The 13,238-nt window shown below is 26.8% G+C and overlaps 1 protein-coding gene across 1 annotated transcript in view; it reads right to left on the reverse strand.

The window, feature by feature from the left end:
• The window catches only part of LOC113383665, a 37,738-nt gene extending 25,972 nt beyond the window's left edge, over positions 1-11,766 (reverse strand). The window contains exons 1-2 of the mRNA XM_026621920.1: positions 11,748-11,766; positions 9,639-9,836 (exon numbers count right to left, since the gene is read on the reverse strand). Coding sequence (XP_026477705.1) covers positions 9,639-9,836; positions 11,748-11,766 — 217 coding nt within the window. The remainder of the gene's footprint in view (positions 1-9,638; positions 9,837-11,747) is intronic.
• Between the last annotated feature and the right edge of the window lie 1,472 nt (positions 11,767-13,238).

The raw sequence follows: 13,238 nt of genomic DNA on the forward strand, positions 1-13,238 counted from the left end.
ATAAAAGCAATTTTGCTTGTTTCCAGACAACGAAATACCGAAATGAAGAAAAAAAATTCCATCTGTTTATGTTACCGTGTCTGTAAATGTTGAAACAGGATTGATGAATACATTTTGATTAAAATATCGAATTTGAGCATCCTATATGACGAATATTTCTATTGCTTCCTTCTATAATTAGAGCATAAAAATCAAAGCATAATATTTAATTGAATTAAATTGTGAAAAATAAATGATGATGACTATAATACTAACAGCTATATCATGACCTTAAATTTTATAATTATAAAAATTTTTATGTGTATAATTAGAACTGTCACTTCTCACAATTGAGATTGAAGTTATTGAAATGCAATACAAATCTTATATATAAAAATGGATCGCAAAATGTGTTGGTAAGCGCATAACTCAACAACGCCTGGACCAATTTGGCCAATTCTTTTTTTAAAATGTTCGTTGATGTCCAAGGATGGTTCTTACGGCAAGAAAAAATTGAATAATTACAGGGAAATCTTAAAAACAGCCCTTTTCTTTTTCACATACAAACGTTTTCTAACTAAAATCAATAGTAGAATCAATTTGAGCTTTATTGCTATCAAATAAAGTTCATATTAAATTACAAGCACTCACTGTATACTTCTCCTAAACGATTATTCGGATTTTGATAAATCTTTCTAAAGTTTGTTAAGGAAATTTTCTAGGATGTACTGGGATGTATGTGCAATATTGTAGAAATAAATGAAAAAAATGCAAAAAACGATATGTCATTGTTTGCATTGAAAACAAATGAAAACTATAATCTGCCAAAAATTTCAATTTACTTATGAACCTAGCTAGACAATATTAGAATATGTATAATAAATTCATGATTGTGAATAAGAACAATGAAATGTCTACATTATTATGGCCAAAAAGCAGCTGAGATGTGCCAGAAATTAAAATAATATTAAATACAGTATATGTATGGCAGAATGAATTATACATATATGAATAAATATGACAAATTAATTCACTTAAAATATGAAACTAAGTATTAATCAGGGCCGGTCCTAACTTGAATGCGATGCATGCGAAAAATACGAGCGCACGCCTTAGGGGGCGCCAACACAAGATTCGGATATTAAATTTTCAATATAGTTTTTTGCATTTTTTACTAATCTTTCCACAATATTTTTAAAATTCGTAAAAATTTCACTTTATACCAACAAATGGGAAAGTAAAAATGAATACATAAAATTCGGCCCTCACGATATCGATTAAGAGAAGTTTAAGATGCAATTTTTGATATCTTAAATAATATAAAATTGAATTAATTGGATCCAACATAAAGTACCAATGTTATGTTATGGATATGGTTATTTTATACCTTTTAAAAGTCTTCAATTTCCAATATAGTGTGGTAATTGAGACTCGTCATTTTATTTAAAGCAGTGCGTCATTTAACATCTCTCATATTATAAATGTATATGCATTTTGGGGTAAAAAGTAATTTAAAAAACAATAATTATTATTTTTAGGTAAACGGTAAATATTAGTATATTATATTAAAAAATTGTAGACATGGGTACAGGACAACGTCTGTCGGGTCATCTAGTATATTTATAAAAGAGTACGCTTAGAATAAAATCTGAAGAAAACACATTTGTTGCGTTACTCAAAATCTCGAAGAGAACTTTTTAATATCAATATATTCTATTCGAAATCCATAATATCGTTTTCAAATTTGTAATATAAAGACGAACAAATGAACAGACAAATAAACTAGCATAATAAGATTTTGATCAAATACATAGAACAACAGTAATAAAGTAACATTTCATGAATATAAAATGCATATTGTGATGTAAATCACATTGCAAATTCCTAGAATTGGATACATCGCAGACAAGAAACATCTTATAATAAATATACAATTTTATTTTTAATGCTGTTTCGTATAAAATTCTGAATTAAAGTTTTTAATTAAAATCATTAACAGAAAATCTAAAAGCATCACATAATGTCAAGTTAATTTTTTATTACGAGAATACATACGCTGTTCTATACAGGCTTACAATTTTATAGGCTTTTTAGAATATAAAACACGAAACCCAATTAGCGAATACAAAAGATGTTTATTGTTACATCCTGGTGATAAAATTTTACGATATCATTTATTCTAATTCTACAAGAGGTGTTTCAAATAAATATGAGGGCTGAATGAGTATAAAACAGCAAAATAACATGTCTCTCTCAAAAAAATGTGAGCAATATTATTCAAGCGGCTTATGTAACAATAAACCGTGAATGATATTCATATCATTACGGTAATGTTGAAAATTTGTTCTGAACGACGCTGATACGGGGATATAAAAGTATTATACTTCTATATGTTGATTTCTTATATCATCAACATGTTATCCGACTTTATATATGATGTTTTCTTTATAATTATGTATATAATACACGCGTTTCATTTCTGATAAACGCTAAATATCTTTATAGATTTTTGATAGAGAATATTACGTATTTTCTATCATAATATGAACCAAACTGATATTTTTTAAAAAAACTTCGAATGAATAAATTGCATTATTTTTGCTAGTAACTTTTGCTCGCATTCGGTTTGAATGTTTTTCTTTAGCACATTAAAGCTTGTGAATATATTTGAATAAAATGTATTAGCAAAAAAGATTTCAGAATTTTTATTTTTTACTCGAAAATTTTCAATAATAAAATTATCAAGTATTTTACCATTTTATAATTTTGATCAAATGCGCCAACTTTTGATGAAACTTACTAATATACTGAAAAACATTTTTTTAAGAAAGGCGTTCTCGAAGTTAACCGATTTTAAAAATTTTAAACTTATCAAAAAAAGTCTAAATTATTGCATACTTAGAGCAATTGAGTTATTGTCTTTGACTGTTGTTCTAAGAATATTATCCACGGTTACAGTTCTAAACTTTAAAAAATATACAAAATAGTCATAATTTCACAAAAGCTCAAGGTTGCACTTAGAAGCTCATAATTTCCAAATAATGCGGTATAATTTTTTTCTAATTTTTGCAGGGCAGTTATGGTCAATACTATCACCCCGTTCCGGCTTGACGCCATGTTTTGGGACACCCTGTATATGTACTATATACGTGATAAATTTTTCGCCCTTAGAATATATTTGAATTATTTAAGCAGTCAACATGGAATTAAAAAAATTAAATAATTGAGCAATAGCATCTCATATGTTTCGACATATTTTAGTAATGTGTCATCATTTAGCTAAAATAATACAGATGAAAGGATACAGTAAAAAGAAATTAGTATATAAATTGAATAAACATAACATAGTAACTAGATTGAAAATGTAAAAATGAGAACACTAAATTATCTTTAGTCATTATCATCACAAAATTATATTTTTTTATTTAATTATTATTTTTATATTCTTATTTTTTATATTATTTTTAATTTATCTATGTATGACATCTTTAAATGACTCAAACAATGTCTAAAAATTGAAACTGATTACATAAATCGTAAAATGAAAAAATTGAGAAAACAAGCCTACATTAATAAATAAATGAGAATAAAAAACATAAATTGAAAACTGACAGAAAGTAAAGAATAAAATCTACTATTATTAACGCAAAAGATTTTAGATAGATAAAACAATGCTCTACAATTTTTTCGATCATCATTTCTGATACAGTGATTTCTTTATAGGTTGATGATATGCAGCAAATGTATATTACATGATCAGAAAACATGGTTTTGAATTATTTTAGAAACTGTGAATTACTCTAGCCTATAGGATAAAGAGGACCAGATGACAAATTTCTGAAGAATAGCAAAAGAAATATTTCTAAAATGATGAATTGACTTGTGAGTTTTACCAAATATAGTCAGATAGTTGTTTGTCTGATATGTATTATATGTTCCGATATAATTGGTTTGGTTTTCACAAAATAATTGCTCAAAGTGAAATTGGACCTCTGTACCCCGCTCTACCTTATATATAAATTTGCATAACAGGCGTTATAAGAACGACAATAATAATTATAAATTCAAAAATATTCATTATTATTTCAACAGAAGTGCTCGAACCGCGGACGGAGAAAAAAACTTTACAAAACTTCTACACCTTATAATTTTGTAACTTCAAATAATTAATGAGGCATTATTTTAATTAGCATTTATTGTTCGTTCTAAAACTGAGATAAATACACCATTCATTGTTTGTTATTCTTGTCAAATAAGTTTTGACGAATCAGAAACATCCCCTAATTAGAAAAGTTAACAAAGCGTAAACGTTTAATTTAGAATCATAATGTATAATATTATACATACAGTATATATAAGAAAATTCGTATACTACCGTAGTATATATCGTAATTATTTTTATACCATCACAATCAAATTCTTCATCAGATTCCGTAATTTATTTTCTAAATCAAGTTTTTCAAATAATATCACTGCTGCAACAAGGACATGTTCTTATACGTTAATAATCAATTCAAGGATAAGGAAATCTGCACATCTATTGAAAATCAAATTCATTCAATCATCTAGGATGCACTAGTAATTCGATCACAATCATTGAGACTTCCATTGAAATTTTCTTGCAAGATTATTCATTTCATTTTCATGACAGCGCCCATTGATCAAAGCGACTGATTTTTATTTAGTTTTGAATTATTTCTGTATCAACCAAATTCCAAATTCAGATATTCTTACACGTGCAGCGAATTAATTTTATTTTCTATTCTGAATGGCAAACGTGTGAACTATAGATTTGCATTTTAATTAATGATTGCAAAAGCTTTATTTAAAATTTATTAATAGAAGTATTATTAATATACTTTTCAAATTTCCAAAATAAATTTTGTTTCTGTTTTTCATTTTATCGGGAATAATTGCCGCAATTACAAGGATAATAAATATAAATCATATTCAATGATTGAAATATTGGTTAATATTTTTCAGGGGTTTTAAAATAATCCTTTGAAACATAAATTTACGTATAAATGAATTGCCATTATAAAACATTTAATTAATGAGCGCAGGCTTCGATATGATATGAATATGATACAAAAATTATTTTATTATTTAATATATTATTGATTATTATTATTTCTAGTTGTGGAATTTGGGTTTTACGCAAACTATAGTTTTACTACTTAAACCACAATATGTGATGTGAACATAAACAGCAGTGTGATTAAAAAAAATTTAATGCATTCAAAAATTTTAGCACCTAGTTTATTTTATATATATATATATATATATATATATATATATATATATATATATATATATGCCCAAAGTTACATGTTAAAAATAGAAAATTCTCATTGACTTTACAATTAATTAAAAACATTTTCTTTCAATTAACTAATGAAATTTTCCGCAGCAGCAAATCGGAGATATTTAATTTAAATTTAAAATTGTGCGATTTTTCTAAAGCTGTATATATAACAATGGAATGGATTTTACCTATATTTTTATTTTTGTTTTGTTGTTAGCTTTATTTGGCGGCAAATAAATGCTTTGTGTGATTATTAAATGAATTTTTGTTTCTTGTACTAACTTATAACATAATTGTGTGATGAAAAATAATTTTATATAAATAATTAAGTTCTGTTTAATAGGGCAAATAATTGATATAAGAGTACTGTAAAGTACCATCAAAGTATGCATATCGTAGTAATTTCAAGCTAAAAATGGTATATACAATTTTGTATTATAATATATTTTATACAATTCACTTGAAGTATATGAAACATGTATAAAACGTAGTAATACATCAGAAAAAAATTAGATCATTATAATAAATATTTGCAAAAATGTTTTTTCTTCCGAACGACCTTTCTCAGGCGAGCGATTGTTTTGTTTTTATAACAAAATAATGTACGAAAAAAGCGAAATCTTTTGCGATGTCAATATTTGATGAACCTTGAAAGATTTTTAAATAAATAATTCACCTATTTCAACGCTGAATATTTTTATGTGGAAAGTTAAGTTGAAAACTCAGTAATTTGGAATATTTTTTTATCAACTCGAGTTAAAGATATAGAGAGAGTATTATATGCAATCTTGTGTTAGTGATTGAACAAATATATTGTATTAAATTTATGTTTTTCAATCATAAGTGCAAAATAAACTAGTGGTATATGGCATCGTGCCTTAAGGCAAATTACTGGAACTTCCCGTACCTTAACGAAATGTTCGAGGAATATTGAAAGTTTTCAAATAGATTATTATAAATATTGTTACATTGTCTAATATTTATAAGAATTATATAAACTGAATTGCAAACTTAAAATTAATTATTTAAAGTATATAAGTGAGTTTCAGAACTTTAGTCAGAATTAAAATTAAAATTTGGATTATTTTCGTTACACAAAAAAATTGAAACATTTTTTTTTCAAAAGCAATTATTTTGTCAAAACAAGCAGAAAGTTTTTTGAATCATTTAATTCGGATGGTTAGTTCTTTCAAAAACTGCCATTTTTGCTCATTTAGCTCGGTATCTCACCGTCAGTACAAATTGAATGTTTTTTAGATCATTCAGATCGAATGCTCCGTTCTCTCATAAACTCGATTTCTATTTTCTGCATTCTTTGCCTTGTATCTCCGAAACGGCTGGACCTGCCTTTGCCAAAACCTAATTAGCACATCTCGCTATCAATAGGAATCGAATGTTATTTGAACCATTCAAATCGGTAAAAACGTGGACTGAAAATTGTATCCATACATCGTACACACACACACATACACACTCATCCATTTTTCTGAGGTATGCTAAAATGTTCGGAAACTTTCAAAACGTGAAGAAATAAAAAAAAACGATATCGATTTTAGGACGATTACAATAACTTACCATACGGGAAGTTAACTAGGTTAAACCAATTAAACCATTCAAGTCTATTTAACAAAATCATGATATTTACATTTATTCGTGTATCTATGCATGTACATATATTCATAATGTATCCACGTATGCTCATATATGAATGTGTATCTGTATTTAATATATGTATACAATTTTAATAAAATACACGAGACCTTTCTCGCAGCAAATTTTCATATAATGCATACTAATTGGGCGGGTATTATAACTTCTAAGATATATAAACTTCTGAAATTATGTCAGAAGCGCGACCAACTTATAAATTTGAATATTGGCTTTTTGGATTAATGATAATGTATCGTTTAAAAACATTTATTAAAGTTTACATTGTAAATAACCAGATTATAATAAGGAACCGTATCAACACTTTATTACGACCCAGGTGTTTTTAATCTGTTTGTTCACCTATACCCATGGAAATATACTACACTTAAACAAAATTACACAGAAAACAGATATAATACAATATTAGAATGCAGTTTTTTGAAGTGAAAAAATGAATTAGTTGTCGATATGGTCTTAAACAATTTAAATTTGAAATTTTGACACCAATATCAAATACTACAATCGTTTATTGATGCTCTTGATAAAGCAGTGAGTAGATCATTTAAAAATTGAGTAATAAAAAAATGAGAATTATAAGTGCAAATTTTATCCTTTACTCTTTTATTTATTTAAATTTATATTATTATTTATCAATATTACTTGATGTTAATAAATTAGCAGTTGTAATAATTATTGAAATTAAAAAAAAAAAAAAAAATAAGTGCATCAAGAAAAAAATTCAAAAGAATTATAAGTTCTAATGGTTATTTCTGGATATTAATTTTCAATTATAGGCTGACGTAAACAAAATAACGCTGATCGTATAAGATTTCTTGAAGATGTGAATTCAAGATGAACATTTTTCACTATCCCTACATAATACTGCGCATAATTCGTCAAAATCGTATCGTCAGTATCAAACAAAATATCATGTGTGCTAAAAGCAATAACACTTTAGTTGTGTGAATTAATTTCAAGTATTTTCAGAGAAATTGCAATATCAGGCAATGGCAGTATTAATAAACTAGTTGAGAGCGTCGGATCAAACCATCCGCATAGTTTTTATTAAATTGCACTATTAGATAAAAATATATATATATATATATATATATATATATATATATATATATATAAATGATTAAATTCCTAGAGAGCGTAATTTTAAGTGAAAAAGATTTTGTATATCTTTATTTTTCCATACGTTTTGACGTAAAATTTTACATCACCAGTGGGTCTATAATTTTGAAATAACAGAAAAGTAAAATATAAATAAAGAAAATAAAAAATAATTACATGAGCGAACACATCAAAAACTCAACTTAAAATATTACAAAGAGAGTACTTACATGAACTTGTTAAAATAACATTGACCTATAACAATGATAAATCGGCAATAAAGCACAAAGTGTCAGTGGTCACTATTTTATAAAATATTTTTTAGAATGAGTTGTGAAGAAATGCCGGCCATCCAAGGCAAATTTCATAAGTTGCAAATGTAAGTAATAAAAAGATGTGTGCAATGTTAGATTTTCGACATTAATGTACAAATATGATTGAGTACAAACTGATAGTTTTCTCATAAGAAGCTAGTATCACTCCGTTTAATAATACTGTTTTTATCGCGGAGAATGAATGCAGATTCTGCAAAGCGTCTTTTTGGGATACTCGATTTGTAGTAATGATTTTTGAGAGTTTGGTAATCATTGTGCGCCCTTGATTTTTATTTGTAGAATCATTGTCATGGTGTTTTCGGATTCAAGATTTGTTTGGTTTCGCCAATATAGGCATAATCACAATCACTCTACGGAATTTTATACACAAGATTAGATACTTCGTTCCAAATTAGTAGCTCTCGAGCTAAAGCTAGCTTCAAATTTAAAACGATGGTAATATGTGTGTGTGTGTGCGTGGATACAAACTTTCGTCAACGATTTCGGAAACATGGTTCAACCGATTTCGATTATTCAATAAACATTCCATTGCCGTTGACGTGCTTATTAGTTTTTAGCATAAGTAGGTCCCGCCATTTCGAAGATACGGGGCAAAAAGTTCTACATACGGCAACTAAGTTTTTAAAAGAACGGAGCGTCCGATTTTATTAATTCAAAAAACATTTTACTTGTATTGATAAGATAAAGAAGTGATCAAATTTTCATGAAGGCGGTCTAGCGGTTTCGGAGATCTAATGAAAAATATAAAAAAATGCCATTTGCAGTCAAAATGATTATTAGACATAAGTACATCAAATTATCAGATATTGTTACAATAAGTATAAATTTTGTTCACATTCCTATCGGTTTCGTACCAATGTTTATCTGTTAGACGGCGACGCGGCGCTTACGCGCTTCGTTATTTTGTCTCTATGCAGTTAAAGCAGTACGATTGCTTTAAAAAAATCAAGAATTTCCAAAATATTTTCAAAAAGTCTTTTTTTTTTCAAAAAAAGTAAATTTTTGTCAAAAATTTATAATTTCTCAAAAATCTAATTATTTCAAAGTAAATTTTTTTCAAAAATGCTAATCCTTTAAAAAAAATATTTTTTGGTACGGGAAGTTCCAGCAATTTGCCTTAAGGCACAATGTCATGCGCCCCACTAATTTGTTTATTATTAAATAAATTAGATATCTATTAACAAGGATGAAATATTTTATCAAACTTAAGTCCATTTAGAGAACACATCGTTTAATCTACATTAAATACAGACCTTGTATAAGCAACATGTTATTTGTCATATTATGTTGGCCAATTTCACGTTTCAGTCCTCTCCAAAGCTTTCCTACAATTAGAGAATAAGCAAGACTCATAATCAGAAGAGGCAGAATCAGTAGAACCGCGTCCAAAAATAAATTATAGATTCGCTCTCCATTTGCAGAAGACCACTGCTCGCGGCATTTGTGATGACCTGAAATGTGAAAATGGAAATGAATTATTGAATTGGCAAATATAGATAGAATACTGAGATTGGAATAGCTCAAAATAGCATATCCACATTATGTGTTTTTATCATTGAAAATACTGATTTTGAACAATGCTTAATGCAGTCGGATAAAAATTGCTCATTCGGTATGAATAGAAAGAATTTTATTTTTTTATTGTTTAAAAATTAGTTAATCATACCGTTATTTATTTATTATTTTATTGTTATTTATTTAGCTCATATATCTACATGCTGATATAGATATTACTATTTCTATATAGTAAAGAATAAAATTGTAAACAAAACCCAAAAAAATTGCTTGAAAAAATATTTATTATCTGAATATAATATATATAATGACATTCGACTAATTTTAATTATATTTTTCACAGTATAACCTACTAATTTATTCTTTACTATATTAGTTTTGTAAATTCTAATCAAGATCATGTTCTTGAAATAATATTTTTTTAAACTTATGATTTTTTGGAAACAATTGGATTCCTTATTTGAAAGTCAACTATTTAATATAAATAGGAAGCAGGGATAAAGGAATGCGGCTAAGAATGAAGTGCGGCTCAAAAATAGGTCAAGTTAAGAATTTTTGTACAACAATATGTAAAAGTAGATGGAAAAAGATGTATAACCAGCTATCACCTCGATTATTACGACGTTGCTATCGGGAGATAAATGGTAACATTTAAAAATCAATAACAAAAGTATTTTCTGCAGTTAGTTTTTTTTTTTGGTTGTGATCACTGTTGTTTAGTTAGATTCAACCATTTTTCTAAGCTATATAAAAATAGCTTACTTTTTTTACGAATATAGTGTCTTGGAAAATTCTATGGTTATTAGGACACAATCAAGAATCTATATACACACGATTATTTCCAAGAATGTTCAAGTATATAAAGTTTTATGTATGTGTATAAATAAGTGATTTATGTTAGCCAAAGTCATCTGTAAATTATCATCATTTATCCTATTCTCCAACAACCAATTGTTTGTCGAACTTATGATTTATGCTCTCGTGAAGCTAATAAATATCCAGATATACCAGCCCACAATCTACAGATTCTCGAAAACTTATTAACCACAAATCCTCTAGTAGTTCTATATAATCAATTATACTGCCTAATTTAATAAACTATTCATGTTTTTTATTCTTTCACGTTTAAATAAATTAAAAGGTTTAAAGTTTTAAAACAAATCGTTACTTTACATTTCAGTGCCGAAAGTTTTATTTGAGAACGTAGTTTGTCTGCCAACCAACTCTAAATAATCAGAATGCTCTTCAACATTTTTCCGGTTTTATTTCTGCAGTGACAGTAATTAAAATAATGGCAACAGCCAAAAAAAAGTGGATACATGTAAAATACATCTGCAAACTTTTATGATGGTTAATACATGTATAATGATTTGCAATGTTCTGATTTTATGATGGTTAATACATGTATAATGATTTGCAATGTTCTGATTGAAGTTCGAAACGGATTAATCCGTATATAAAGTTTGACCCGTTTTTACGTATTTGTTTATCTCACGCCAGAGAAAATGCTAAGAATGTTTCAAAAATTGTCTATTCCCGCTAGAATAATAGTATTTCAAAGATCTGAAAACTACTTGCATTACGATCCCATAAGGACACATATGCATGGCAATTTATGCTGCAAAGTGCAATGCAGATCGGGACATACATCCATATAAATGCTGATACGGTTTGCTATTACATGACATAGATACATAAATGTGGAATGTATATATATATATATATATATATATATGCAAAACCGTTGAAACCATACATGGAATTAATATTTCTCGTAATACCATAAAAATATTCTCGTTAATACCATGAAAAATAATCTTGTTTTAGATTTTTCAATACAATATTACCTGACCACTTTTGCACCATTTAAAAGAGATAAACTTCTTAATGATTCCATATTAAGTTTAAGATCTATTTAATTCATATTTTCACAAGATTTCTGAACCATGGAACTTTGAGCGATAATGGTGGAGAATTATCATTGTTCATAAGATACCTTCTAAACTTAGACTATAACTTCTCTATTGAATTATTGCAGGGCTCTGTAAGATATGAAATTTCTGTCTGCTTACCAATTAATTTCCAGTGTTCTAGGAAAACTAATTAATTTTTAATCACAAAAATATCCTCTATAATTTAATATACAAGACATAATCGATAATAAAAAATAACTGTATTAGTTTAACTAGAAAAAAAAACTAATTTTAAACAGTTATAGTTTGGTATGCTTATATTAAAATGATAAAAAATAGCAATTGCTTCACGGTATGAGAATTTGCGCAATGGCAAAATATAAATCTTTTCATATCACAAACAACTAACCACATATCTTATTAAATGTTATTCATGTTTGTTTGTGTGGTTTGTTTGTTTGTGATATCAAAAAATTCATTTTACCTTTGAGCATATTCTCATATCATGGAGAAATAGTGTTTTTGTTTTTTAATATAAGAATACCAAACTGTAAGTCTTCAAATTTAGTTTTTCTTTATTATTAAGTTATTCCATATTATTAACTTAGTTTTAATTATTATAGTTCACTGAATGGAGGTTGGAATGTTAGCGTCAAACGTATAGATAGCAAATTAATTGTAAACTATTCATACCAATATTTATTTATGTAATGCCCAATTTTTAAACTATGTATGTATGTATAGTATATGATACAAATATTTTTATTTATTTTTGCTAAAAATTTTCTACGCATATAATATCATTGCATGACATATTGGTTTGCTCAACAAAGTTAAAGGCATTTTAAACAACTTTAAAAGTTCACTTTAAAATTTCAGTCGTTCCATTGCGATCGCTTTAGTTTATTTATTCAACATACAGCACGTGGCATATTTTTCCATCATTTATATATATGCTGATTTTATATTTTGATGAACCCTATAAATATAAAATTAATAATTTGCCAAAGCTTATTTTAAAAAATATATAGAAATGTTGTTTATAATAAAAGATTGTAATAGCAGCAGCTTAATAGGAAAGTTTGGTTATAGTAGCAAATACTAAAATTGACGGGACTTCCAAAAATATTAAAGAAATTACCCAGACATTGCATATAAAATACATCATTCGCACGAGCTAGGTTTGAAAAATCCATGAAATATTTGTTTATACTAAAATGCTGTTTTTTATATATCATAATATGACATGTCGATAGTAATGATGAAGAAGTAAAACGTCATTTATTTGTAAAAATATTCGATGTATTAAACAATGACCCAGTCGTAAATATTATGAAATTAATAATTTTTTATTAACTAGATTTGAAAATTTTAAAAAAAATGGTTAAATATAGTAATATTGATATATAATACTATAAAATGTCT

Source organism: Ctenocephalides felis, unplaced genomic scaffold (assembly GCF_003426905.1).
Source record: "Ctenocephalides felis isolate EL2017-DRISC unplaced genomic scaffold, ASM342690v1 CF-g0.4_SCAFFOLD_00845, whole genome shotgun sequence".
Classification (NCBI taxonomy): Eukaryota; Metazoa; Arthropoda; class Insecta; order Siphonaptera; family Pulicidae; genus Ctenocephalides; species Ctenocephalides felis.